Source organism: Ochotona princeps, chromosome 2, assembly GCF_030435755.1.
Source record: "Ochotona princeps isolate mOchPri1 chromosome 2, mOchPri1.hap1, whole genome shotgun sequence".
Classification (NCBI taxonomy): domain Eukaryota; kingdom Metazoa; phylum Chordata; class Mammalia; order Lagomorpha; family Ochotonidae; genus Ochotona; species Ochotona princeps.
This window is the reverse complement of record NC_080833.1, coordinates 20079979-20103361: the sequence shown is the minus strand read 5'-3', so window position 1 is coordinate 20103361 and position 23383 is coordinate 20079979. Positions and strand designations below refer to the sequence as shown.

Below are 23383 nucleotides of genomic sequence, written 5' to 3'. Positions count from 1 at the left end.
GTACATTCCTGTTACAGTCTTAATACCAGGCAAAAGTGGACTTCCGACTGTGGGGGATCGGATCCACTTTTTTCAGATTTTTCTTACTGCTTTTGTCTTCTTACGGTTTATATAATTTTAGAGTAAGTACTTTTGTTCTGGAAACTCCAAGTCTTTTGACTTTGCCTCTCACAGATGTTAGGCTTTCTTTTGATGGTTTTTTTTTTACAGACTCAGTCCTGATCCTTTCTGTGCCCAGTGTCAAAATCTGGTTTCCTGAAGAAATGGGAACAAATGAACAATAATGTCCTCCTGTATGTTTTGCACACTGTAAATTAACAAAGGTACCACAGCGCATACTAAGTATATGACAGATAGATACTGTTTTTATAATTTTATTTTATCCAACATGTTAAAGAGGAGAATCATCTGATTCTAGTCTTGCACTTGTGAAACCATCAGTCTCACTATAAATTCTGCTTCGTCTCACAGATACTCTTGTTTGTATGGAGTTTTGTTAACAGAATACAAAATCACTTTTTTCCCCTTATCTTCACTATAAAAACCTCAGAACGCCAATTCATTGTTTGCATATTGTTAACTCAGATTACCGTGTAAACTTTGTGATTTATCTTGTGCCTAATTACCTAGTGTTCGACAGTGTTTTAGTCTGTCAGCAGAACGTAGAGCTGGTCCTTCAGCCTGGGATCTCGGGTTGCGTGTTTGTTCCCCGCGGGAGGAAGGGAAGTCATCGTGGGAGTCATGTGTGGCGCTGGAAGGGCCTGTGTCATTGTGCAGAGGCTCCTCTCTCTTCCTGCGCTCACCTGCTCTCAAAGGAGAGGGGCAGCACAGAGGCTTCCCGCAGCCTTGGCACTCAGTGTCTGCCCGGCCAATCTGGATTGTGTGTTCTAAGACATGCCATTCGGTGTGGGGCCCCCAGTCAGCTGACACACCCCTGAGCACTATTGAGAGGAGCCTGCCTCACCATCTTACACTGCCTGTGGCTGATTCTGTTGTTGTTGTTGTTGTTGTACCCTGTAGCAAAGCATTCAAAGGAAGAAAGTCAGATGGCATTTCGAGGAGCAGTACTACATGCTGTCTCTAAGAAGAGAAATGTATCAACTTGGTAGATTACACCAAGGACCCACATGATTTCTAAATTGAATTTAGAAATTGCTTTCTTAGTGTCAGCAAGTACATGTTGTGACATGGGGAATGCATTTTCTTTTGTCTCCAAAGGGCTTCTCAGTCCCCAGAGAAAGGAGGCACTGCAGAGACTAAGAGCAGAAATCGAAGTGCTAACAGATTCCTGGTTAGGAACTGCATTAAAGTCCTTACTGCTCATTCAGTCAAGGTATGGAAAAGACTTTTTGTTTATTTGAAAGAGCGATAGAAGCCAACACTAATGGCATAGCATTCTAGGACGTCTACCTGTGGCACCAGCATCCCATAGGGAGGCCTGTTCAAGTCCCAGCTACTCCACTTGCTATCCATTTCCCTGTTTATGGCCTGGGAAAGCAACAGAGAATGTCAAAACCCTTGGGACCTTGACCCTTATGGGAGATTAAGCAGCAGCTCCTGGCTCTCCTGGGTTCAGATTCAGTTCAGCTGCTGCTATTATGGCCACTTGGAGTGAACCAGCAATTCACTGGAAGATTCTTTCTCTGTCTCTCTCTCTCCTTCTCTGAGTAACTCTGCCTTCCAAATGAAAAAAAAATTTTTTTTTTTTAAATAGTGATCCTTTTAAAAAGGAAAGAAATAAAGGCAGAGAGACAGATACATATATGGAGAGAGCTCTCCTTCCCAAGATTAATCCCCAAGTATCTTCAGCTGTGGGGTTGGCTGGGCGGAAACCAGGAGCCTGGAATTCATACCAAGTCTCCCATATGGGTGGCAGGGACCCAGCTACCTGATCCATCACCTGCTGCTTCTCAGGGGATGTGCATCAACAGGAAGCAGGGAAGGAAAGTGGAGGCAGGAATTGAACCCTGGCACTCTTGATAATGTATGCTTGTGTCCCAAGCAGCAGCATCACCACCTCACCAAACCCCCACCTCATTAATGATTTCTTTTTTTTTTTTTTTTTGGCTTATTTTTATTGGAAAGGTAGATATACATAGAGGAGGAGAAACAGAGAGGAAGATCCTCCGTCTGATGATTCACTCCCCATGTGACTCCAAAGACCAGAGCTGAGCCAGTCCGAAACCAGGAGTCAAGAGCTTCTTCTGGGTCTCCCACATGGGTGCAGGGCCCCAAGGCTTTGAGCTGTTCTTGACTGCTTTCCCAGGCCACAAGCAGGGAGCTGGATGGGAAGCAGGGCTGCCAGGATACTAACTGGCGCCCAGATATGATCCCAGTACATTCAAATCAAGGACTTTAGCTGCTAGGCCACCACACGGGCCCATGAATGAATGATTTCTTGTAGGTCTCACCCCTCAGAGACTTTCCTACCCAGTCCAGGATAGGACCGGTCCTCAAGTAGACTTCAGAATCAGGAGATGAGATGTTGAATCATGCAGGTAGATGTTGAGGTAGGTTGAGAGGAAAGCAAAATAATTGATGTTAAACACACCTTAATTTTGTTAGAAATTATTTGTATATGAAACACTTTTTGTCCTTTTTAAAAAGACATATTTTACTTAATTAAAGGCATAGTTACAGAGAGAGGGGGATTGAGACATAGAGATCAAACTCCCCTCTGTTGGTGCACTCCTGAAGTGGCCACAGCGGTCAGGGCTTCGCCAGGCAGAAGCCAGGAATAGGAGTTTTTTCCAGGTCTCCCAAATAGGTTCAGGAGCCCAATTCCTTGGACCATCTTTCCATGGCTTTTCCAGGCCATTAGCAGGGAACTGAATTGGAAGTGGAGCAGCCGGTAACTTGAACTGGCACCCAACTAGGATGCCAGCACTATAGATGGTGACTTAACTTGGTGCTACACAGCACCAGTCCCTGTCCTTACTTTTTACCCACAAAATTAAAACTGAGTAATCATGGAGCCAGTGCAATTGCTTACCTGCTTAATTCTCTTACTGCAAGCACTGGCAATCCCTTAGGGATGCCAGTTTGAGTCCTGGCTGCTTCATTTCCCATCCAATTCCCTGCTTGTGGCCTGAGAAAGCAGCGAGCTGGATGGCCCAATGCCTTGAGACCCTGCACCCACCTGGGAGACCCAGAAGAGGCCCCAGGCTCCTGGTTTCAGATCAGCTCAGCTCGAGCCATTGCGGCCTCTTGGGGAGTGAACCATCGGATGGAAGATCTTCCTCTCTGTCTCTCCGCCTCTCCGTATATCTGATTTTCCAATAAAAAATAAGTAATTCTTTAAAAAATAAAAAGAAAAATTAATGTGTGTTCATGACCCAGTATTACTGTTGCATGAATTGCAGAGAGAACTTCCTCTGGGTCTCATGGATTGAACCTCAGTCAGGTAAAATAATACAGTAACTGAGAGCCCTCGGCTGTGTGTCTGTTTTCCAAAACTTTGTAGCCATGACATGCATTGGCAATGTTTCCTAATGGGTTTCAGGGGCCTGGAAGGGTCTGAAAGGAAATAGGACAAGAATGAAGTTGCTGCTTTGTTTCTACAGCGAGACAAAGAGGAACATCCCTGTCCTTTCATGTAGAAAGTAAATAGACTTGAAAGAGTGCTAAGTGAACATTGGCACTGAACCGTGTCACACCTGGCTCTTGTCATTAATTTGACTCTTTTTTTTCTTCTTTCTTATAGAAAGAATTGTGTGAATGTTCTGATCACTACCACCCAGCTGGTTCCAGCACTGGCCAAGGTGCTCCTGTATGGACTAGGAGAAATATTTCCTATTGAAAACATCTATAGTGCTACCAAAATTGGTATGACTTCCACTCCGCTTCTTGTTACAGATCTTAAAATTTCTGACTCATGCACCTGTTACTTGCCTCCCCCTCTGTTAGACACTGTATATGTCATATCTACCCTCCTGACCACCCTCCTGACTGCAGTCTGCCCATGTTTCTGACAAAGACAGTTGAAGTTTGTCAGTTTTATGGCTTGCTAAGGGCCTCATGGCTGGTAGGTCACGAAAGCATGTGCTTTTCCTTTATAATGTTTATAAGAACAGAATATCAGGCTTGGAAATCTACTTTTAAGTTTCTTTTTTACAAAAGTATGTAGTATGGTAGAAAAAGTACTAGATTTAAAATCAGCGCCTTAACTGTGCAGCTGAAAATGATTAAAGTTTCTCACTTTCATTAGCATGGGTACTTGAAGCAGCTAATTTGCATAAGAGGAAAAACCAGTTCAATTATAAATAAACCCTTATCTCACCAATTAAATAACTACAAATTTAAATGAGGTATGTTTATTGTTCATTAGCTAGACACAGTTAAAGTTGGGTGGTGCTAAGCTTTATTAAGATATTGGGAACTCCTGGGCCCAGCACGATAGCATGGCGGTTAAGATCCTCGCCTTGAATCCACCTGGATCCCATATGGGCACCTGTTCTAATCCCATCCGGCTCCCTACCTGTGACCTGGGAAAGCAGTTGAGGACAGCCCAGGACTTTGGGACCCTGCACCCGTGTGGGAGACCCAGAGGAGGCTCCTGGCTTCGGATTGGCTTGGTTCCAGCCATTGCGACCGCTTGGGGAGTGAGCCATTGGGCGGAGGATCTTCCTCTCTGTCTCTCCTCTCTGTGTATCTGCCTTTCCAATAAAAAATCTTTTTTTAAAAAAAGATATTGGGAACTCTTACTCTGCAGATGGACTTGAAAAATGGGTCTTTTTTAGAGAACAGTTTGTTAATGTGTCTAATAAGGTTTGAGACGTGCGTGATCCTGTGGCCAAGCTTCAGAAAGCTCATGGGAAAATTGAAAGTTTGTTTTTGGTGTAAAATAGTTTTGAAATTCATGTGTAGTTTCTTTATAAGATATTTTCCAGGAACTTGTTGAAGACCCAGAGCAGGAGTCTGCAGGTTAGACTCCTGCCACCTTTTACCTGTTTTTGTGCAGTTGTGTACAACACAGCTGTCCCGATCACCTGTACAGCTGTGCTGGAGACCACGGGGGCTGCAGAACCTGCCTGACTGCAGAGAGAAGGCCCCCGACCCGACCCTGCTGTAATCCCATGTGTGCAAGGAGACAGCCTTGTTCATACTAGGACATAACTGCACCTAGTTGTGTTCATGAATCTTTTCAAAAACAGAAAATGGATAAATAGATGTGTCAGTGGGATACTTTACAGTTACAAGTAAATGAACTAAAATGACATACACCCATGCAGATTAATTTGAATAACAGTGTTGAATACAGAAAACTCATCTCAGACAGATAATGTGTAGCATGCAGAGGAAATGTGTAAAACTTTTTTGTTTGTTTGTTTGTTGGTCATCTTAAGCAGCTGTAAAGTTTTGCCAATGCTGGTGTGTGTTCAGTAGTTACACAGGCTTTTTTTTTTTTTTATTTTTATTACAAAGTCAGATATACTGAGAGGAGGAGAGATAGAGAGGAAGTGGAGCTGCCGGGATTAGAACCAGCGGCCATATGGGATCAAGGCAAGGACCTTAGCCACTAGGCCACGCCGCCGAGCCCCTACACAGGCTTTTTAAAAAATTATTCTTCGTTCTTTTTCGTGTACTTGACTTCTTCATTTTCACAGGACTAGGAAGGGGAAGCCTCTGACATGCTCTCTTCAGCCAAGGCTGCTGTCCCATTTCCTGAGAAGCCAGGGTACCCCTGCGCCTCCACACCCAAAATGCACACTTCTATAGTGCTGATCAGGCTGGCCCTGGCACCTGTGGAAATGATTTCAGTGCAGGTGACAATGACTGTGCTCCCTTGGTGGCCTGCTTCAGTCTTAGCTCACCTGGAGCTACCTGGCAAGCTGTAGTGGGATCTGGTGCTACAACTCTAGCAAGAGACAACTTTTCCCTTAACAGAACTGTAAGGTGGAAGCAGGGAGAGAAGCATTGTCTTTATACCTCCTCTGACACAGTTCTCCCTTACGATTCTCTTCGTGGTCATGTGTGAGAATTCTCAAGAATGTTTCTGAAGAGTCCAGAATCTCTTGTCATGTGGGGTGTGACTGGTCTTTAACTTCACCCTGCTGAGCAGGGAAGCTCCTATCTGACTTGTTTTGAGAGGATGAATGGAAGATGTTAGGTGTGTGCTTTGCTGGGTCGTAAGAAGAAAGCAGGAAGGCTGACGAGGTTTTGGTGTTTTGTTTTGTTTTGTTTTGTTTTGTTTTGTTTTGTTTTGTTTTGTTTTATTTTGTTTTGTTTTCCTGTAAGCACATCATCCTTGTGTGGGTCTGCTGGCAAGTAGCTGAGCTTGTAAAGTTGTTAACAGTCAAGTGGAATTAAACAAAGGATTCCTCAACACCTTGAACATATGCCAGAATATTATTGTTGGATTCTTTAATGCTTGAACTGGACTAGCAGTCCATTAGATTGAGTCATTTCTGAAGTTCATGTGCATTTACTCAGCAAACATCCACTACGAGCTTCATGTGAATGTGAGGCATGACCACCCTGTCATGGATGTTAGCACTGAGAGGGATCTGTGAATAATTCAGCCGGGCCCTGTGGGTGGCCCACTGAGGCCCAGAGCCGACTGGTGTCTTCTCCAGGTTTCTAGTCCATCTGTTTGTAGATGCCACTTGGACTAGGAGTGTCAAGGACTTGCCCAGGTGCACCAGGCAGGTTTACTGGGCATATGCACAGATGCAGGTTCTTAGGAAGATGTATGTATTGATATATTTATTACAAAAAATATGCAGCAGGTGGCAGTAAGCGTCTTAAGGAAGAAGCTTGAGAATCCTGGTGCCGAGTCACTGGATATGACAAAAAGAAGAAATGAGCTTAGCAGAGTAATACAAAGGAAGCAAAATTAGAACCTTGCTTACCTGAAGAAGGTGTCAGAAATGGGGAAATAAAATGTAAAATGTGAAGAAACAACAAGGAGTTTAACTTCCTTATATATGCACAATTATCTTTCCCACATCAGTATCGTCTCTGTGTGTTTTAGACATTGATTTCAGATAGGGTTTGAATTTTTATTATACTCTCAAAAATGCCTGCAGTGGATTAAAGTGCCCTGTTTCCCAAGGTCAGTTTTGGTGATGCTGTTCGTTTATTGCTGCTGCATGGTGTGGCAAGTGAGGAAAGTCCAAATGGGACCAATGTTGCGGTCACATTTCTGGCTCACTTTCTCAGTTCTGCTGTACTACTCCTCCACAAGGCTCACGCCCGGACTGTTTCTGGGAAATGAAGACATGGAGGGAAATGGCCAAACATCTGCTTCTTGTTTCTAACAGGAGATCAGCACCTAAGGTTCATACTTCCTTTTCCCTCCTTAAAACATCTCCCTTCAAAATTATACATTCATCATAACGCAGTGGCTAGAACTTGGAGTTGCAGTTGGATCAAGGGTCTAAATTTTTACTAATAACTTGTGTGTAATCTGGGACAAGTCACTAGACCTGTGCAAATGGTGCCTCTCTCACTAAATTATTTTGAGAATTAAATGAGTGGAAAAGTGTTTTATAAATTATATAATGCACAGAAGAAAAAGCGCAAGGTGGTGTTTTTCAGCTCTCTCACACCCCAGGTTAAGTCTCCCATTTGTAGAAATTGCCGCAGTGTGAGTGCTGAGCTAAGTTGTCTTGATGGCCCAAATTCGCATTCTTTGGGCAGGGTACCTGCTGAGTCTCTAGTCACCCCCTCTGCTCGCAGTCAGCAAACTACATGGGCTACCACTTGGGCTGAGTGGACCTGAGCCTGCAGCCTTTTTCTTTGGTATTGGAAAAAAAGAAAAAAGGGAAAAGTCTTAATAGAAATTTGTTTTTCTCATCAGGTAAGGAGAGCTGTTTTGAGAGAATTGTGTCAAGGTTTGGAAAGAAAGTGACATATGTGGTGATTGGAGATGGCCGCGATGAAGAAATTGCAGCCAAACAGGTAACTGTAGTAAAGCCCCATGGAGACTGTGAGATCAGGCCCTGAGCGGTTAGCAAGGTGGTACAACTATGGAATCCGGGTTGCCGTCAAGCATTTAGTGTTGCCTTCTCTTCCACCATCATGTTTGTTCCTAGAGACTAGGGAAGAATGATTTTTCCCCAGATGAATATTCTTTCTAAGTTGATAGGACCCCTTATCCAGCCCCTCAGAAAACCCATATTAAACCTAACTGGGTTCCTCTTCTATTTTCATCTTAGAAGGCAGTGCCTTTCTCAAGAATACCAGCTTTGATCACCAAAAGCACAAATCATCTACTTTTCTAGGCTCAGATGCTAAGAAGAAAGAAAGAAAAAGAAAAAAAGCGCTACAATTGGGCCTTGTTTGCTGTATAGAAAAGCCTTTCCAATTTTGAGCCCTGATGGGTGGTTCTGAGGTTAACCCCATAGCCGTGTGGATCGCAGCCACATGCCATCCTTCTCAGGGCAGGGAACAGCAGATGAAAGCGTCTGGCTGCGGAATCTGGAGTGAGGCCACTCCAGGGTAGAAGCTCTGCTGACTCCAGACAATTCCCTTCTTTTCTTTTTGAGTGTCCTCATTCACTACATGGATCTACACAAGTTCTTTCCTTCTCTCACTTTTTGTTTTCTTCCAACAACTCTTGTTTCTTACACTTAGGAGCCCTGGCCCAAGTACTTTGGCCCTTACTATCCACATAAGAGAGGAAGATCTTCCATCCTCTGGCTCACTCGCCAAATGTCCATGATGCCAGAGCTGGACCATTCCGAAGCCAGGAGCCAGCAGCTTCTTCCAGGTCTCCCATGTGGATCAGGGGCCCAAGGACTTGGACCATCACCTACTTTCTGAGGAGCATTAACCAGGAACTAGATTGGCAGTGGAGCAGTTGGGACTTAAACCGGTGCCTGTATGTGATGCCTGCACTGCAGGGAGAGGCGCAGCCCACAGTACCGCGGCACCAGCCCTGTCCTTAGGCATTGTTGCCTTGTGATGTTTTCGTTTTCCACTTTGTGTAGCAGTTCGAAGACTTTCTTCACATATCTTAGCACAGAAGCTTTTGTTTCTTGTTTCAAGCAAGTGTTTCTTGTTGCCCCTTTTGGGAAGACACCAGTGTCAGCATCATTAGCATCACTGCCTCCCAGTTGGAAGGAGAGTGGGGAGAGAATGTCTGAATACCTCCTGTTGTCTAACCCACTAGAAAACACCTTCGTGCTTTAGACAGGTCCCCCTCCACCCTGTGTGGGATCTTTGCTGGAGGCTCTCAAGTGCTTGCCTCACTAAGCCGTGTGTAAAGACGGTGATTCCCAGCTGGGGTTGTCCAGCCTGATAGGATGTTCCTATGTGTCTCTAAGTCTCTACGTCTCTATTTCAAATAAATTATTTTTTTAAAAAAAGATGGAGAGTGCAATTAAAAGGTAAGTTTGCTTTGGTGCAGAAAATGAGGACATCCATGCGTAGTTTTTTCCATACCGTTTGTTATAAGCCTTTTGAAGACCCTAGTGAAGTGGCTATGACTGATGTATCTCTTACAGAAACATAATTACCACTAAAACAAAATTAAAATGTTACATGTATAAAATGTGTTGTAACATGCCAAGTCCTTACTCGTGTGGCTTACTGATCCTCATGACAGCCCCAAGGTGGGCAAGGTTACCATGCACCTTGAAGGGAAGTCTGTAGCAGGAGCAGAATGAGTGAAATAAAATCCCAAGAGGAATGGAACCCAGGCCCTGACCGCTTGCCTTCTGTTTTCCAGCACAACATGCCTTTCTGGAGGATCACGAACCACGGAGACCTTGTGTCCCTTCACCAGGCCCTGGAGCTGGACTTCCTCTAACAGGACGGAACAAAGTCTTGTGTGAGCTCCTTCTCATCCCGAGGGAGCCAGAGACTGGAACCAGCTGGGAAATCTCTGTCTTTGCTCCATGGAAGCTGGTGAGAACACAATCGGACTAAGAGCCGCAGGTGGGGCTGGGAGCCAGCCACTGCCCCGCGCTCATCCTTGCCCAGACGCCCAAGACAGTTGGATGGAGAGAACAGTTGACTTGCTGCAGCTCCTGTGCTTTTAATTCTCCTGTTTTGTTTTGTTTTGTTTTGTTTCGAGAAAGCAAAGAAAAGGAAAAGAAAATTCTTGGAGCAGAGTTGTACTTGGAGTTGTGATCAGATTGAGACTGCTGTGTGCTTGGGAAAGTTTGAGCGCAGCAGCCTCTGTACTGTCTCCTGCAGCCTGGAGACCCTCCGTAGCTGTAGCACAAACTTCCAGGACTGTGTGTTATTTTTTAGGTAAGGGTCTCTGAAGCAGGCTTTCCCTCTTTCTTCTTCTAGCAAGAAAGGGGCGTGTAAAATTTCCTTGAAAATAGTTGTTGAAATGTCTAAATACCTCTGTGTGACAGTCACTCCCCTGATGCTGCTCCAGGGGTCTGCTCCGTAGGATGGCTTCTCCCGTTCTTCCATCTCCTAACTCAGCCCGACTCCAGGATGCTGGGCACTGGGAATTCTGGATTTGGCATCCCTCATCCTAAAAGCCTTAGTCCCTTCTCCAATCCAGCTTCCCCTTTCACCAGATGACACAAAGCTGGAAACTGCTTCTCTTAGTAGATTTGAAGCCTTCAATTTGATTCGTAATTCAGAGACCGTGTCCCAGCAGGCTTCACCTCTCAACTGGAAAGGGGAAACTAAGGCCTCTTCTGAGGCTCCCTAGACATCGGCCACTTCACAGGACGACACTCTCCGCTCCTGCACAAAAGCAGCTTCTCCCTCGCCTGCTGCCCACGCAGCCGCTGGGCTCTGAGCCTTCCTCCTCTTCAGCTCCCTCTAGCTCCATTCAGCCCTGGCCAAGCCCTGCACGTGGGTCCCAGGGCATCACATCGAGTCTTGAGAACAGTCCTGTCACTGCATTGTGTCCCAAGCTGCCACGGTGTTTGGCTTCCTTTGAGGAAACCTGCAAGCCATGTGCAGGGTCTGGGCTCATGTGCACCCATGCCTCTGCCTGTAACTGAAGAGCAGCCTGCTCTGCTTTTGTCTGCGACACCACACTTTGTGTGTCCACTCTAAAACAGGAAATTAGAGGCCACACTGTCCTGATTGAAATGCTGGCTCTCTTTCTGCATGACTGGAGGCTTAATTCTAGACCAAATACAGGAGCATCTCAGCCCAACCCCAGGGTTGTTAGTAGGTGCCTCGGCACTGGCTCCCGCCTTCCAGCTGGCTGGGTTTGTTTGGATGTGCCTTGCCTCCGAGGCCCAAGTAGGTACCTGCTCAGCCAGGATAAATTTCCAGGCACTGACAAAACTCAGACTGTCCACGCAGCACCAAGCAGGGTGACTGAGTCCCTCAGAAAGACACAATGTTGGTCCTGCGGAGGGGTCATCTTTGGCCAATCCCAGCCATGCAGGCTTTTCCCAGTTCCATGTATCATTTCCCAGATGTCACCATACAGGGAGGCTGACTACCCGGGCAGGCAGATAACAATCAAGAAAGGCTAGTGTATGTATTCCTTCGGAGCTGTCTGCAGAGTGCTTCATGTCTACCGGCTTTAGGAAGCAAGTTATGTGAGAGTGCCAAAGCGATTGCTCCATCACTGAGCTGCTGCTTTGGCCTCATTTCCATGTGGGGTAGAAGACACAGACGGCGGAGGCAGGTCTTCCCCAGACCTGTCCTCAAGCGTGAGACCCTGGTACTAGTGCTCCATGATGACAATCCCAAAAAACCCCCCTCTGTCCACTGGGGTAACCTGGTTGGTGGCTCTGGCCAAGATCATCCTGTCAGGGCCATGCCTCCGGCCGGTGGGGCTGCAGAGCAGTACCCCTGTCACACACACAGACCCTTCCCACACCACATCCTCTGGGAACTCTTCGTGCATAGACTACAACTTGGTATTTTTCCAGTGGGCCTTTTCCTCTTGCCTGACTATCCAGCTTAGCTTTTTCCAAAGAGAACTTGAACTTGGCAAGGAGAGGCGAGGAGGCTTTCTGAGCAGAGCAGCCTCTGTTCTTTTCCATTGCTGCCACCCTCCCTCATCCAGAGGAGGACAAGGGGGCAGGAGCTCATCTTTGCCAGAATGAAGTCTCCAGCAAACGCTCCCCTGCTCACCGTGTCTGTCCCCTCCCCAGCAGAGAGATCTTAGAGAGTAAGAGGGAGGCCAAGAGCCTTGGGTCTGCCTACCCGAGGGCAGGCCTGCTTCCTGCAGAGTCCCCATGAAATGAGCCACGCAGTAAGCCCTTCGGGCACCCTGAGCACCCAGAAATGGGCACGTGGATTTCTTGTGAGGACTGTGGCTAATGGAGTGGCCAGGTGGGTCGTGGCTTTCAGAGGCGGCTTAACTTCTGAATGTAAAACTGACTGTGCCTTAGCATCGCTCTGTCCAGGGCCCTGGGGCCTGCTCCAGACCTAGATGCCTGTTTGGGCTTTTGTGTGATTTGGGGTATTCCTGTCTTCTGCTCTGCAAGTTGGTGAGGGGCAAGGCAAGTGTCCCAAGACGTGCCACAGCTCGCTTGCTCGCAGTTCTTGCAAACTCAACTTCAAAGCTCCAAGTAGAATCCGATTGACAAACTCTAGCTGCAGCTTGCAGAACTCACAGCTGTTCACAGCCTTGAATGGGTGTTGGTGTCACTGGACTCCAGGAGCAGGGCCATGGTCCCCTCTTCCTGGGAGAGGGACAGTTTAGGCCCAAAGTGGTGAGCTTGCAGCCTCTTGCTCCTCCATAAGGGGCCATGAGGGCTGCCCCTCAGCAGGCTTCTGTGTGACCACTTCCTCGGTGAGCATCCTTGTTCATCTCAAAGTTAGGACCCCCTCCCCAGCCCTCACTTTGGAGAGGCAATAGCTGAGCTCTGAGGTTCTAGAATACCTGCAGCTACAGGAGGGAGAGCGGAGCTATGACCAGTGGGCCAGCTGCCCCTCCTTCACCTCCAGTCACTCAGCTCCAGCCAGCCAGGCTCCTTGGTCCCTGATGCGCTGACAGGAGCCACCTTCTTAAGGATGATTCCTCAAAGCTCGACGCCTCCAGACTTCAGGCACCTCTCTCGGCAGGAAAAGGCATTGAGCGGGTTGGATCTGTTTATGTGGCTGCGGGCATTCGTGGCTGTAGTATCCTTGACCATAATGTTATATGTAACGGGAACTATCTCATAAACTTGAAAAAAAAAATAAAGTTTTTATTTTCTATACGGTTTGCTCCTGTGTCTTTTCTGAATAAGTCTGGCCTGTTTGCCCAGCTGTGTAGGGGCCTCATTAGGGCTGAGGGGTTCCTGAGAGGCCTCACCGCTACAGCAACCAGTGAAAAAGTGAAGCAAACTACCATGAATGTGTGTGGGAAAATAAACCCTTTTAAATAATTTATGAGAGATTTTCATTTCTCCATAGTGAGATATATTGCTTTCTGAAGCTTAGTACTGGAATCCTAACATATCTTCCTTGACTTGGCCGGATTTCAGGTCATAGCAATGACGTTCTCATTCTGCTTCTCCAGACTGAGTGACCACCCCTCGCCGGTCTGGAAAACAGTTTAGGCTTCTTGGCTTTTATCACCATGGAGGGAATGAAGAGCTTGGAGCTAGCTTTCAAGCACCGTGCATGTCAGAGAAAGATGATTTTTCCCTGCATTCCTTTAGAAGGGAAGAGGTTGCCTTGTAGTCCAGTAATTCAAGCTTTTCATCTTTGGAAACAGATCTCACACCACATTGTATTTGAAGCACATCTATTCGTTGTCCTAGCCTGAATTAATACAAATACCGGGACTGGTGTTGCAGCACAGAGGAGGGACGCTGCCACTGTGATGCAGGTGGCCTGTGGTGGAGTCCTCATTCCCAGCTGGCTACTCCAGCTTCTTGCTAATGTGCCCCAGGAAGGCATTGAGGTCCAAGTCCTTGGACCCTAGCCACCCCTGTGGGAGACCAAGATGGACTCCTACCTTGTAGGTTTGACCTAGTCTAGTCCTGCCTGTTAGGGCCATTTGGGAGAAAACCAGTAGATGGGGTGTATGTGTGTGTCTGAAGCTCTGCCTTTCAAATAGCATATATGACACACACAGGCTGCATGTCACATATTCATCTTATAAATCTTTGATGACAGGTAAAAATTAGCAAGACAACAGGATTATTTTTGTTTGAATTTATCTGAAAGGCAAGATTGGAGAGAGAAATCTGATTCCTGGGCCCAACAGAGTAAACTAGTGGCTCAAGTCCTCGCCTTGCATGCGCCAGGATCCCACGTCGGTGCGTTTGTATCCCAGCTGCTCTACTTCCCATCCAGCTCCCTGCTTGTGGCCTGGGAAAGCAACAGAGGATGGCCCAAAGCTTTGGGACCCTGCACCTATGTGGGAGACCTGGAAGTGGCTTCTGGCTCCTGGCTTTGGATCAGCTCAGCTCTAGACATTGCAGCGACTTGGAGAGTGAACAAGTGGATGGGAGATATTTGTGTCTACTTCTTTCTGTAAATCTGACTTTCCAATAAAAAAAAAAATCTTTAAAAAAACAGTGTAAGTCCTGACTTCTGTAAACTATAAAAAAAAAACTATTTAAAAAATGCACAAATGAGTCAGCCGCTAACTTTCACAGCTTTCTCGATCATTTACCAGATACATAAAGTACATGGTCTGAATTTTTTTTATACAGATTTTTTTTTAAAGATTTATTTTTATTGCAAAGTCAGATATACAGAGAGAGGAGGAGAGACAGAGAGGAAGATCTTCCGTCCCATGATTCACTCCCCAAGTGAACCGCAACAGGCCGATGCGCGCCGATCCGATTCCAGGAGCCAGGAACCCCTCCAGGTCTCCCACGCGGGTGCAGTGTCCCAACGCATTGGGCCGTCCTCGACTGCTTTCCCAGGCCTCAAGCAGGGAGCTGGATGGGAAGTGAAGCTGCCGGGACTAGAACCGGCGCCCATATGGGATCCCGGCGCATTCAAGGCGAGGACTTTAGCTGCTAGGCCACGCCGCCGGGCCCATGGTCTGAATTTTATTGCACACACATTACCATAACAGCTTCATCTGCAGAGTACAGATGCAGCTCAGCTGAAAATACAAAGCTTTTAAACACCTGTCTCCTGTTGGGATATACATCCTTCTCCCCTCAGCCCAGTCTTCACAGGAGACAGTGGTGGACAAGGAAAGGAACAAATAACTGGCTTGGTGAAACCTGTCTCCAAGGCAACAGTGAGCACTGAACTCAGGGATTGTCAGAACCAGGCCTACCATCTCCAACACTCAACTCCTGCAGGAATGAGGAAAAATGTAATGATCTACGTGTCTGTTTAAAGGTACTCAGTAAGGGGTCGGCCTGGCAGCGTATCAGGCTTATCCTTCCCCTCAGCACCAGCATGCCATGTGGGCAGTGGTTCGTGTCCCAGCTGCTCCACTTCCCATCCAGCTCCCTCTGAATGGCCTGGGAAAGCAGTGGAGGAGGGTTCAAGTTTTGAGGACCCTGCACTCACATGAGACCCAGAAAAAAATCCTGGCTCCTGGCTTCAGATTGGCTCAGCTCTGGCTATTGTAGCATTTGGGGAGTGAACCAGTGGGTGTAAGAACTGCCTCTCCTCTGTGTAAATCTGCCTTTCCAATAAAAAATAAATCTTGCTTTTAAAAGGCAAATAACCACTTTTTTAAAAAAGAAAGCAGTATTCGATGAAAAGAATGGCTCTTTATTCTGAGATTGCCATATTCTCTCACATGTATGAAGTGATGAAGATAACAGGTGGGAATTTCTTTGTTTACATTATGTTGGCCACCCCATGGGCTAGGCTGTTCCATGAAATTTGTCTGGAAACCACTGGAGTGCAAGTTGTGTGAGACCCTCTGTCTGTAACACTGGGTGTAGAATTCACCAGCATTGGCTTCCCAGTGTCCCCCTGTCCAGCTCCCCCAGCCCATCACCTCTGGGCCAAGGGCACTGCCACAGCCTTCACACAGCAGAAGTGAGCATTGCAAGTTTTCTTCCTGACTGCTTGCCAGATGGCTCAAGCAGGTGGTGAGTGAGCCAGGCTCAGCCCTGGCCGCTCGTGAGCTGTCCCCCAGCCACTGCTGATGTCATCTTGGCCCTCTACTCACCCAGTTATTATCTCCAGTAGAATAAATAAGTTATGTGTCTAGATCTGGTTTTGGAGGCCCACCACCTCCTGAAACTGCAGAAAAAAAGAGCTGTGGAGTCCCACTCACACTGGCCCTGTGTCCCAGGGGACACTGCCAGTATTAAAGGATTTTGTGGTCCTTTAAACTTCAAACTCGGTCCGGCGCCATGGCCTAGCGGCTAAAGTCCTCACCTTGAACGCGATCCCATATGGGCGCCGGTTCTAATCCTGGCAGCTCCACTTCCCATCCAGCTCCCTGCTTGTGGCCTGGGAAAGCAGTCGAGGACGGCCCAAAGCCTTGGGACCCTGCACCCGTGTGGGAGACCCGGAAGAGGTTCCTGGTTCCCGGCTTCAGATCAGCACAGCATCGGCCATTGCAGTCACTTGGAGAGTGAATCATTGGACGGAAGATCTTCCTCTCTATATCTGCCTTTCCAATAAAAATAAATAAATCTTAAAAAAAAAAAAAAAAACCTTCAAACTCTGGATGGTGTGGAATGACACAGACTTGGTTGGCAGATTCCATGAGGTTTTAATAGCAACCTAGTAATACTGTCAAACAACACTTAGTGTCTGTCACAGGCCCGGACAGAGGCACTCCTGGGCTCCTCCTCTTACACACAGTGAGGTAGGAGGTATGCCGCTGGCAAGAGGAGGAGGCAACACTCAATGGCTGTGCACAGCCAGAACACAGGTCCGCCCGGCCATAGGCTGGAAGGCAGCCAGCCCCCTGAGAGCCAAACAGGGCTGGGCCAGCTGCACTAGGGTCCTGCAGGAGCTCGCAGAGACCTCCCAGCACTGGGCATCCCTGGCTCACAGGCTTGGCTGAGATAGGTAAGGGATGCGGCCAGGATGGCAGCTATTGTGGATCTAAAACCCAAGGATGAGATCATGTTGCTACCATAGAACACACTCAGTAAACAGCTACTGAAGGAACAGAATGGCAACACGGGCATGGCGAGAGAATGGAGAATTCTAGAGAATACCCCCTGGCAGTCCTGGGCCTCTCAGCCCAGAAGACAAGAATAGGGCATGGGGCAGAGGTGGCATGAGGTGCAAGCACCGTAAGGGGAGAGCTCTGGTCAGCTGGCAGAAAAGGCCACTTTCTCAGATGTCCTCCATCCCGCTCATGGCCCTCAGCCCCCAGGACCCGCCCACATCACACTTTGCACATGGTGAGCAGCTGCGATAGGGTCTCACCCGGCTTCAAAGGGTGCCATTCACTTCCACCCTCCCTTGTGAAGCAGCCTCGTCCTTAGCCTTAGAGAAAAAGTTCCGTGCCAGCTGAGTCATGCGCCTATTGTGGAGCACCTGACTCGGCTCTGGGGCAAGGAGGCTGCGGGCCCCATCCACCCGGTCAGGCTTCTGAGAGTAGCTGGGGTGCAGCCAGCAGTAGTAGGCGAGGCGCAGGGCCAGGCCCAGGAGGAAGCTGAAGCCGGACACTAGCAGCCATATGTACAATGGGTTACCGCCAGGCAGCCAGGTGCTATGAGTCACCCAGGTGATCACCAGGAGAACACTGTCACTTAAGACGAATGCCAGGTGGATGGTGGCCCGACCTCGAGTGTGGCCCTCAGCCACGTTGAACCAGGAGAAATACAAGATGACAGCCACTGTGGCCCGGTACAGCCACTCTGTGCTGGGGCCTGGCATGAAGTCTGTGCCCTGCAGCCAGACCCAGAACAGTAACACCACCCACAGAAACAGGAAGTGCAGGGCCACGTAGCAGGGGAAAAGGGCCGAGAACAGGGCTACGGCCAGGACCCGGGGCCACAGAAGCAGCAGGTTCCACAGGAAATAGACGGCAGAAGAGCCCAGGCCCAGGCGAGATTTGGAAGAGAGGCAGGTACGCAAGGCCCGATGGTAGTCCAGCAGTGCCCACGAGATGCCCAGGAAGGACGCACAGATGCTGACCCCTGCAAGAGGAAAAGGAACCCAGTAAGTGCTATGGGCAGTCTGCCTGGCACCCTTCAAGGTCACAGCTAACCCTGAGGCAGGTGGCAGACCCCTGAATCAGGGCTGGAGAATGGCAGACTCATGCAACCAGAGTTGGGACTTGCAGAGAGTCAGCCCCTGGGTATGTTGTCTGACTTCCACCCAATACTGCCATAAGGACATTGCTCCATGACAGCGCTAGAAATGAGTCACTCAGAATCAGGTAGGGATGTCTCCAAAGCCAATCCCAGAAGCTCCTAAATACTCCCTTTCCTGGAAGAACACTGAAAATCTGTAACTGCAGCCCCTGGGAGGCAAGAAACCATCCAGGTGGCTACAAGTGGCAGGCTGCACTTGCCCTTAGGACAGGGTGAGGTAAGTTCCCATGGCGAGGCCCTCTTACACAGTCCCTGGTTTTGACTGTCCAAGACGCAGGAGGTCCTGTCCTACCTCCCGGAGGCCACGCTGGACTGGCAGCATCGGGGTCTCCAGGGAGGGAAGGAAGCTGCACAAGAAGGTGTCTAGGGGCTTCCTGTCCTGCACCTCCTCAGTATGCATTCCTCAGATGCCCACTGGGAACCCAGACCCAGTCAAGGTCAGAGCTGTGGCCAACACTCCCTTCACTCCCTCTTGGCCCTGCCCCGGGTCCCAGCAGCACTGACACTCCTCCAGCCAGCTTCTCTGCCACTGGCTGCCTGCCACTGGGCTCCAGTCTGCACATCCCCTGTGGTGACCTATCCTCCATCTTACTCCTGCCCCAAGGCAAGGGCAGGACTCAACTGCCATGGTCGCAGCCACTGGCATGATATTTCCATTTAATGTTTGTAGACAATCAGCAATGAGGTGGAAGTGCTTGCACTTAGAGGGAAGGTCCAACCCTGTCTTGCTCAGTCATAGAAACAACCAGATCAGCTAACTGACTGTCCAGGCCACCCAACACCTGGGGCACAACAGGAGGACTGGGGCCATGCAAGGCTGCAGTATATGGGGCAAGGTGGGGGCTGGGGTCTTCATATGTGCAGGGTGCTAAGGGCCAAGGGGAAACCAGGATTGGTTCTTGTGACCTCGAGCCAGCCCTTTCCCTTTAACAGGCAAAATCCTTCCTGCAGCTCCGTGCCAGGTGAGGGCATCCTGTAGCTTATGAGGCCCTGCTGGCCTCTGCCACCTGTGGCTCTCTGCCACCTACAGCTCCCTGCCACCCATAGCTCCCTGCCAGCCTGACCTCCACCACCCACAGCTCCCTGCCAGCCCGGTCTCCGCCACCCACAGCTCCCTGCCAGCCCGGCCTCCGCCACCCACAACTCCCTGCCAGCCTGGCCTCTGCCATCGGCGACTCCCTGCCAGCCCTGTCTCAGCCACCCACGGCTCCTTGCCAGCCCGGCCTCTGACACCCACAGCTCCCTGCCAGCCCAGTCTCTGCCACCTGTGGCTCCTTGCCAACCCAGCCTCAGCCACCTGCAGCTCCTTGCCAGCCTGGCTTCCCAGTAGGGCAGCTAGAATACGCAATTCGTTCATGTTCACAGGCATCTCAGCAGCACAGCGACACAGCAGGGACACCACGTTCTGGCACAAGCGGAGGGAGCTGCTGGACCAGCATGCAGGCTGGGATACACCCAGCACACAATACACTCATCCCTGTGCGCCTCAAGGCAGCAAAGACTGAAGCTAATATGGGTCATAGTAAGAAAAACTATGACACTGGCAATCTATATGGGCACCACTTCAAGTCCTTTCTGCCCCACTTCCCATCCAGCTCCCTGCTTATGGCCTGGGAGAGCGGCCGAGGATGGCCCAAGTGCTTGGGCCTCTGCACCTATGTAGGAGGCCTGGAAGAGGCTCCTGGCTCCTGGCTCCTGGCTCTGGTCTGGCCCAGTCTGGCCACTGCAGCCATCTAGGAATATACTAACAGATGGAAAATCTCTCTCACTCTTTCTAACTCTACCTTTCAAGTTAATACATAGATATTTATTTTTTAAAAGATAGCAAAGATTATAGCTAAGATTTGCTAAGTGTCGGACACTGGACTTGCCGCCCTCACCTCCCTCACCCTCTACATCCACCCGAGAAGGCAGGAATGTCTCTGGCATCCATACCCCTGGGAAGCCATGTCATTTTCTAGGGGCTGGATTTGAACCCAGGGCTCCTCCTTCCTTTCCCTCTCGACGGCCCTGATGAAGGGCTGTCACTCACATTGGAAGGGCTTGACCTGGCCGATCTGCAGCACAATGGCAAGCTGCAGCGTGAGCTGTGGAGTCGCCTCCAGGAAGGTCTCGAAGAGCCGCAGCATGCTGATGTCCAGCGAGAGGTAATCGGCGTAGTCAAAGTCAGAGGGCGTCTTCTGCCGCCACATCTGCAGCCCCTGGTGCAGCCCCTGCAGGCACCTGGCACACACAGAGGCCCCAAGGGCCAGATCAACATCCTAAGAGGGAGAATTCCTCCATCTGCCACCCCAGAGGGATGCATGATGGGCCAGCTCTGAGCATCCAGGGTCTTGGACAAGCCAATTCACATTGCTGTAAAATGGAGATAAATACGACCTCTACACCTGCTGCTCAGTCACTGTCTTCAGTTCACTGTCCACCCTGGCCTGTCAGCTCCTCACAAAACCCCTCTGACACAGGGGGAAACAGGATTAGGAGGCTGAGGAGGTGGGGTGGGCCTGTGCTGCCCTTGCAGTCCCAGCAACTCCACTTCCAATCCAGCTTCCTGCCAATGCACACCCTGGAAGGCAGCAAGCACTTGCGGCCCCTACTACCCACGTGGGAGACTTTGACAGAGTTCCTGGCTCTGGCTTCAGCCTGGCCCAGGGCCAGTTCTTTGCAGGCATTCAAGCAGTGAACCAATAGAAGACTGCTTGTTCTAGAACTCCCTCTCCGTCCTTCTCTGCCTTTCAAATAAACAGTTTTCATAAAAACAGCTTTAAAAAAAAAAAAAGGAAGTAGCTAATAAGCAGCAGAATCAGGATTTGAACCCATAACCCTTTACAGGCTAAACATCCTGGGGGCAAAGGGCTGAGCACAGAGGTAGGAGAACACAGGCCAGGCGGGTGGGCAGCACTTGGCCTTGGGGTGAGCACCTGCCCGGGGTGGACAGGGGCAAATACTAGAGAGAGCAGACTAGAAGATGATTTCATTTAGGAGGCCGCTGCCTGCTGCTCACATGGCCCAAGTTCAGCCCGGCCCAGAGGGCGGGGATGGAGGCTGTGACAGAGTCCAGAGTCCAGCGGCTATGCACCCAGACCGGGGAAGCCACTGAGAGATGGGTGGGGCGGGAACAGAGGCAAAAGGTCTCTCCATGCTGGAAATGGTTTCAGCAAGTGATGGGAGGTGAGCCCATTCATTGGACACTGTCCCTTCCCCTGGGCAGCCTTGGTCCCAAGCACTAGCAGGAACAGCGACCCCAATTTTAAAACCACGACTCAGCACAGCGTCTGACTGGGGTTCAGCATACACAGGAGCAGCACAGAGGCGGGGTGGTGGGAGCCACATACCAGAGGCTCATCTTTAAGGCCAGCCCAGGCTGGGCCCACCTGAGGTCACACTGAGGCTGGGACAGTCCCCCCTGCAAAATCACAGCATGCAAAGCTCCTCTGCCCGACTCCCGCAAACCCCGCACAGCCATGCCTGGCTGGGCAGGACAGAACCTGTGAAAATGGAGTCAAAGGCCAGCCCTGATCCAGTCACCCCATCCTAGCCATGACCGTGTCACGTGACTCTGCGGCCTGCTTTTGCTTCCCAGGATGGAAAAGGAGCGCCATCCATGCCCATGTCCCAAGACCCAGCCTGTGCCTGGGGATGGGCAGCAAAGTTGGGCAGGAGGACCCACACTGCTGTGGGGCCAGGCTGCCAGGTCTAGAGCTCGTGGAGTGGAGGGAGTGGTGGCAGAACATCAGTGGTGGCTGACAGGTGTGCAATGCCTAACTCTGTGTTTCGTTGACTCCTCACCAAAAGGTCAGGGACAAGAGGGAAACAGAGCTGGGGTGATCAGCGACCTGCCCCAGGCCCTGCCTGCTGCCTAAAGGAGCATCTGGTGTTCAACAGGGGGAGGTTTCATGCCCACAACCTTCTCATCCGGTCACTCATTCCTGACAACAGGCCTGCCCACCAGTCCAGGCTGCAGGTGTGACTGCCCCCACTGGGTTTTCTTTTGAGAAATAACTAGACCCAGAAACTCCATCCCCTGGCTCACCCTCCAAACACCTGCTACAGGGGGCACTGAGCCAGGCTGGAGCCAGGCACCCAGCCCAGGTCTCCAAAGACTTGAGCCACTACCGGCTGCCTCCCTGGATGAGCGTTAGCTGGAAGCTGGACAGAGACTCCAACGCGGACACGGGATGCAGGATTTTTAACCTTTGTGTGGAGGAGTAAAACTGAGGCTTACAGGCTCCAGAGAAGTCTGACGCTGAAACTCAAGCGTAGCTCTTTCTTCACCTGTGCCAGGAAGGGTGGGGCTGACTGAGCTCCCAGAGCTGTCAGCCAACGTTCTCACCTATGTTAAAGCACCCACGGGGCTTGGTTGCCTCTCCTGGGCTGGAGGGTCCCCTTCCCTCGCTTCTCCGGCTCAGAACTCAAGGGTACAAAGGTGAAGTGTGGTGCTGTTCCCCACCACCTCCCCGAGGGCAAGGCGCTCACGTGTTCAGGTGACCTAGATGCCACCGCAGCAGGTGCCACTTCCCCTCTCGCATCCCGAAGGCGGGGCGCTCACCTGTACAGGTAACCCAGCTGCAGGGCATGCAGCAGCGCCAGGCGGCGGCTCGGGGGCTCCGCCCCTTGCATTTGGACCGAGTCACCACGCAGCCAGATCCAGCTGAAGAGCTGCAACACGACTGAAGCGAGGCACAGCAGCGCCAGCACCAGCACGGCCCACAGGTAGTGGCCGCTGAGCACATACTGCACCGCGACCCACAGGTCGGTGCCCAGGTCGAGCAAGAAGGCGATGGTGCCAAACGCGCCCAAGACCAGGTCCCGAAGGATGACGGCATGCGGCGACCAGGGCATGGCCCGCGTGCCTCTGCCCCCTTCGGGCTCTCCAGCCGTTGGGGCCCGCCCTTGGGGCCCGGGGTCGCCGCAGCGACGGAAAGAGGTAGGAGTAGCCCTCGGGGCAGTCCAGGGCCCCCGGACTACTGGGCGGAACTTCGCCGCCCCGCCCCGTCCGGGGTGGAGCGAGGCGCGCCGACGTCCCGGGTCTCAAGCTCAACCCGAACACCGCCCCCGGCCTCGGCCCGTGCAGTCCGCCCCTAGCTCGCGGCACCCGGCCCCAGCCCAGGCGAGCTCGGAGGGCCGGGGAAGAACGACGGCCACGGTTGGGCGGGCGCCCAGGGCGTACACTGGAGGCCCGGAGAGGTTAGGATGGCCTGGAGGTCCAAGCTCGGGCTGCAGCGGCGACCCCGTACGCCTGCGTAGTTACCAACCGAAACAAGGAAACGGAAAGTCACCGCCCCTCTCCGTGCGCTTCCAACTGGGGCCCG

General features: G+C 50.4%; 2 protein-coding genes across 9 annotated transcripts in view; one reads left to right on the top strand and one right to left on the bottom strand.

Annotated features, from left to right (window-relative positions):
* The window catches only part of EYA3 (EYA transcriptional coactivator and phosphatase 3), an 87630-nt gene extending 74547 nt beyond the window's left edge, over window positions 1-13083 (top strand). For all 8 annotated transcript variants that reach the window (XM_058677627.1, XM_004592184.4, XM_004592182.4 and 5 more), the window contains 4 exons: window positions 1219-1333; window positions 3704-3825; window positions 7802-7902; window positions 9674-13083. In XM_058677627.1, coding sequence (XP_058533610.1) covers window positions 1219-1333; window positions 3704-3825; window positions 7802-7902; window positions 9674-9754 — 419 coding nt within the window. In that variant the 3' untranslated portion in view covers window positions 9755-13083. The remainder of the gene's footprint in view (window positions 1-1218; window positions 1334-3703; window positions 3826-7801; window positions 7903-9673) is intronic.
* Window positions 13084-17079: 3996 nt separating this feature from the next.
* XKR8 (XK related 8) lies at window positions 17080-23342 on the bottom strand. The gene is made up of 3 exons (XM_004592355.2): window positions 22621-23342; window positions 20107-20297; window positions 17080-17897 (listed from the first exon to the last, which is right to left on the bottom strand). Exons 1-3 carry the CDS (start codon window positions 22911-22913, stop codon window positions 17188-17190), a joined length of 1194 nt encoding a protein of 397 aa, XP_004592412.2. The 5' UTR covers window positions 22914-23342; the 3' UTR covers window positions 17080-17187.
* Window positions 23343-23383: the final 41 nt, after the last annotated feature.

Bases quoted from the DNA above. Each gene is read 5' to 3' on its own strand.
- XKR8 (XM_004592355.2), bottom strand. From the start codon at position 22,913: ATGCCCTGGTCGCCGCATGCCGTCATCCTTCGGGACCTGGTCTTGGGC. The intron at 20,298-22,620 runs GTGAGCGCCCCG...TGTGTGTGCCAG, and splicing joins CAGCTGGGTTACCTGTACAG to GTGCCTGCAGGGGCTGCACC. The intron at 17,898-20,106 runs GTGAGTGACAGC...TTCCTCTTGCAG, and splicing joins CCAGGTCAAGCCCTTCCAAT to GGGTCAGCATCTGTGCGTCC.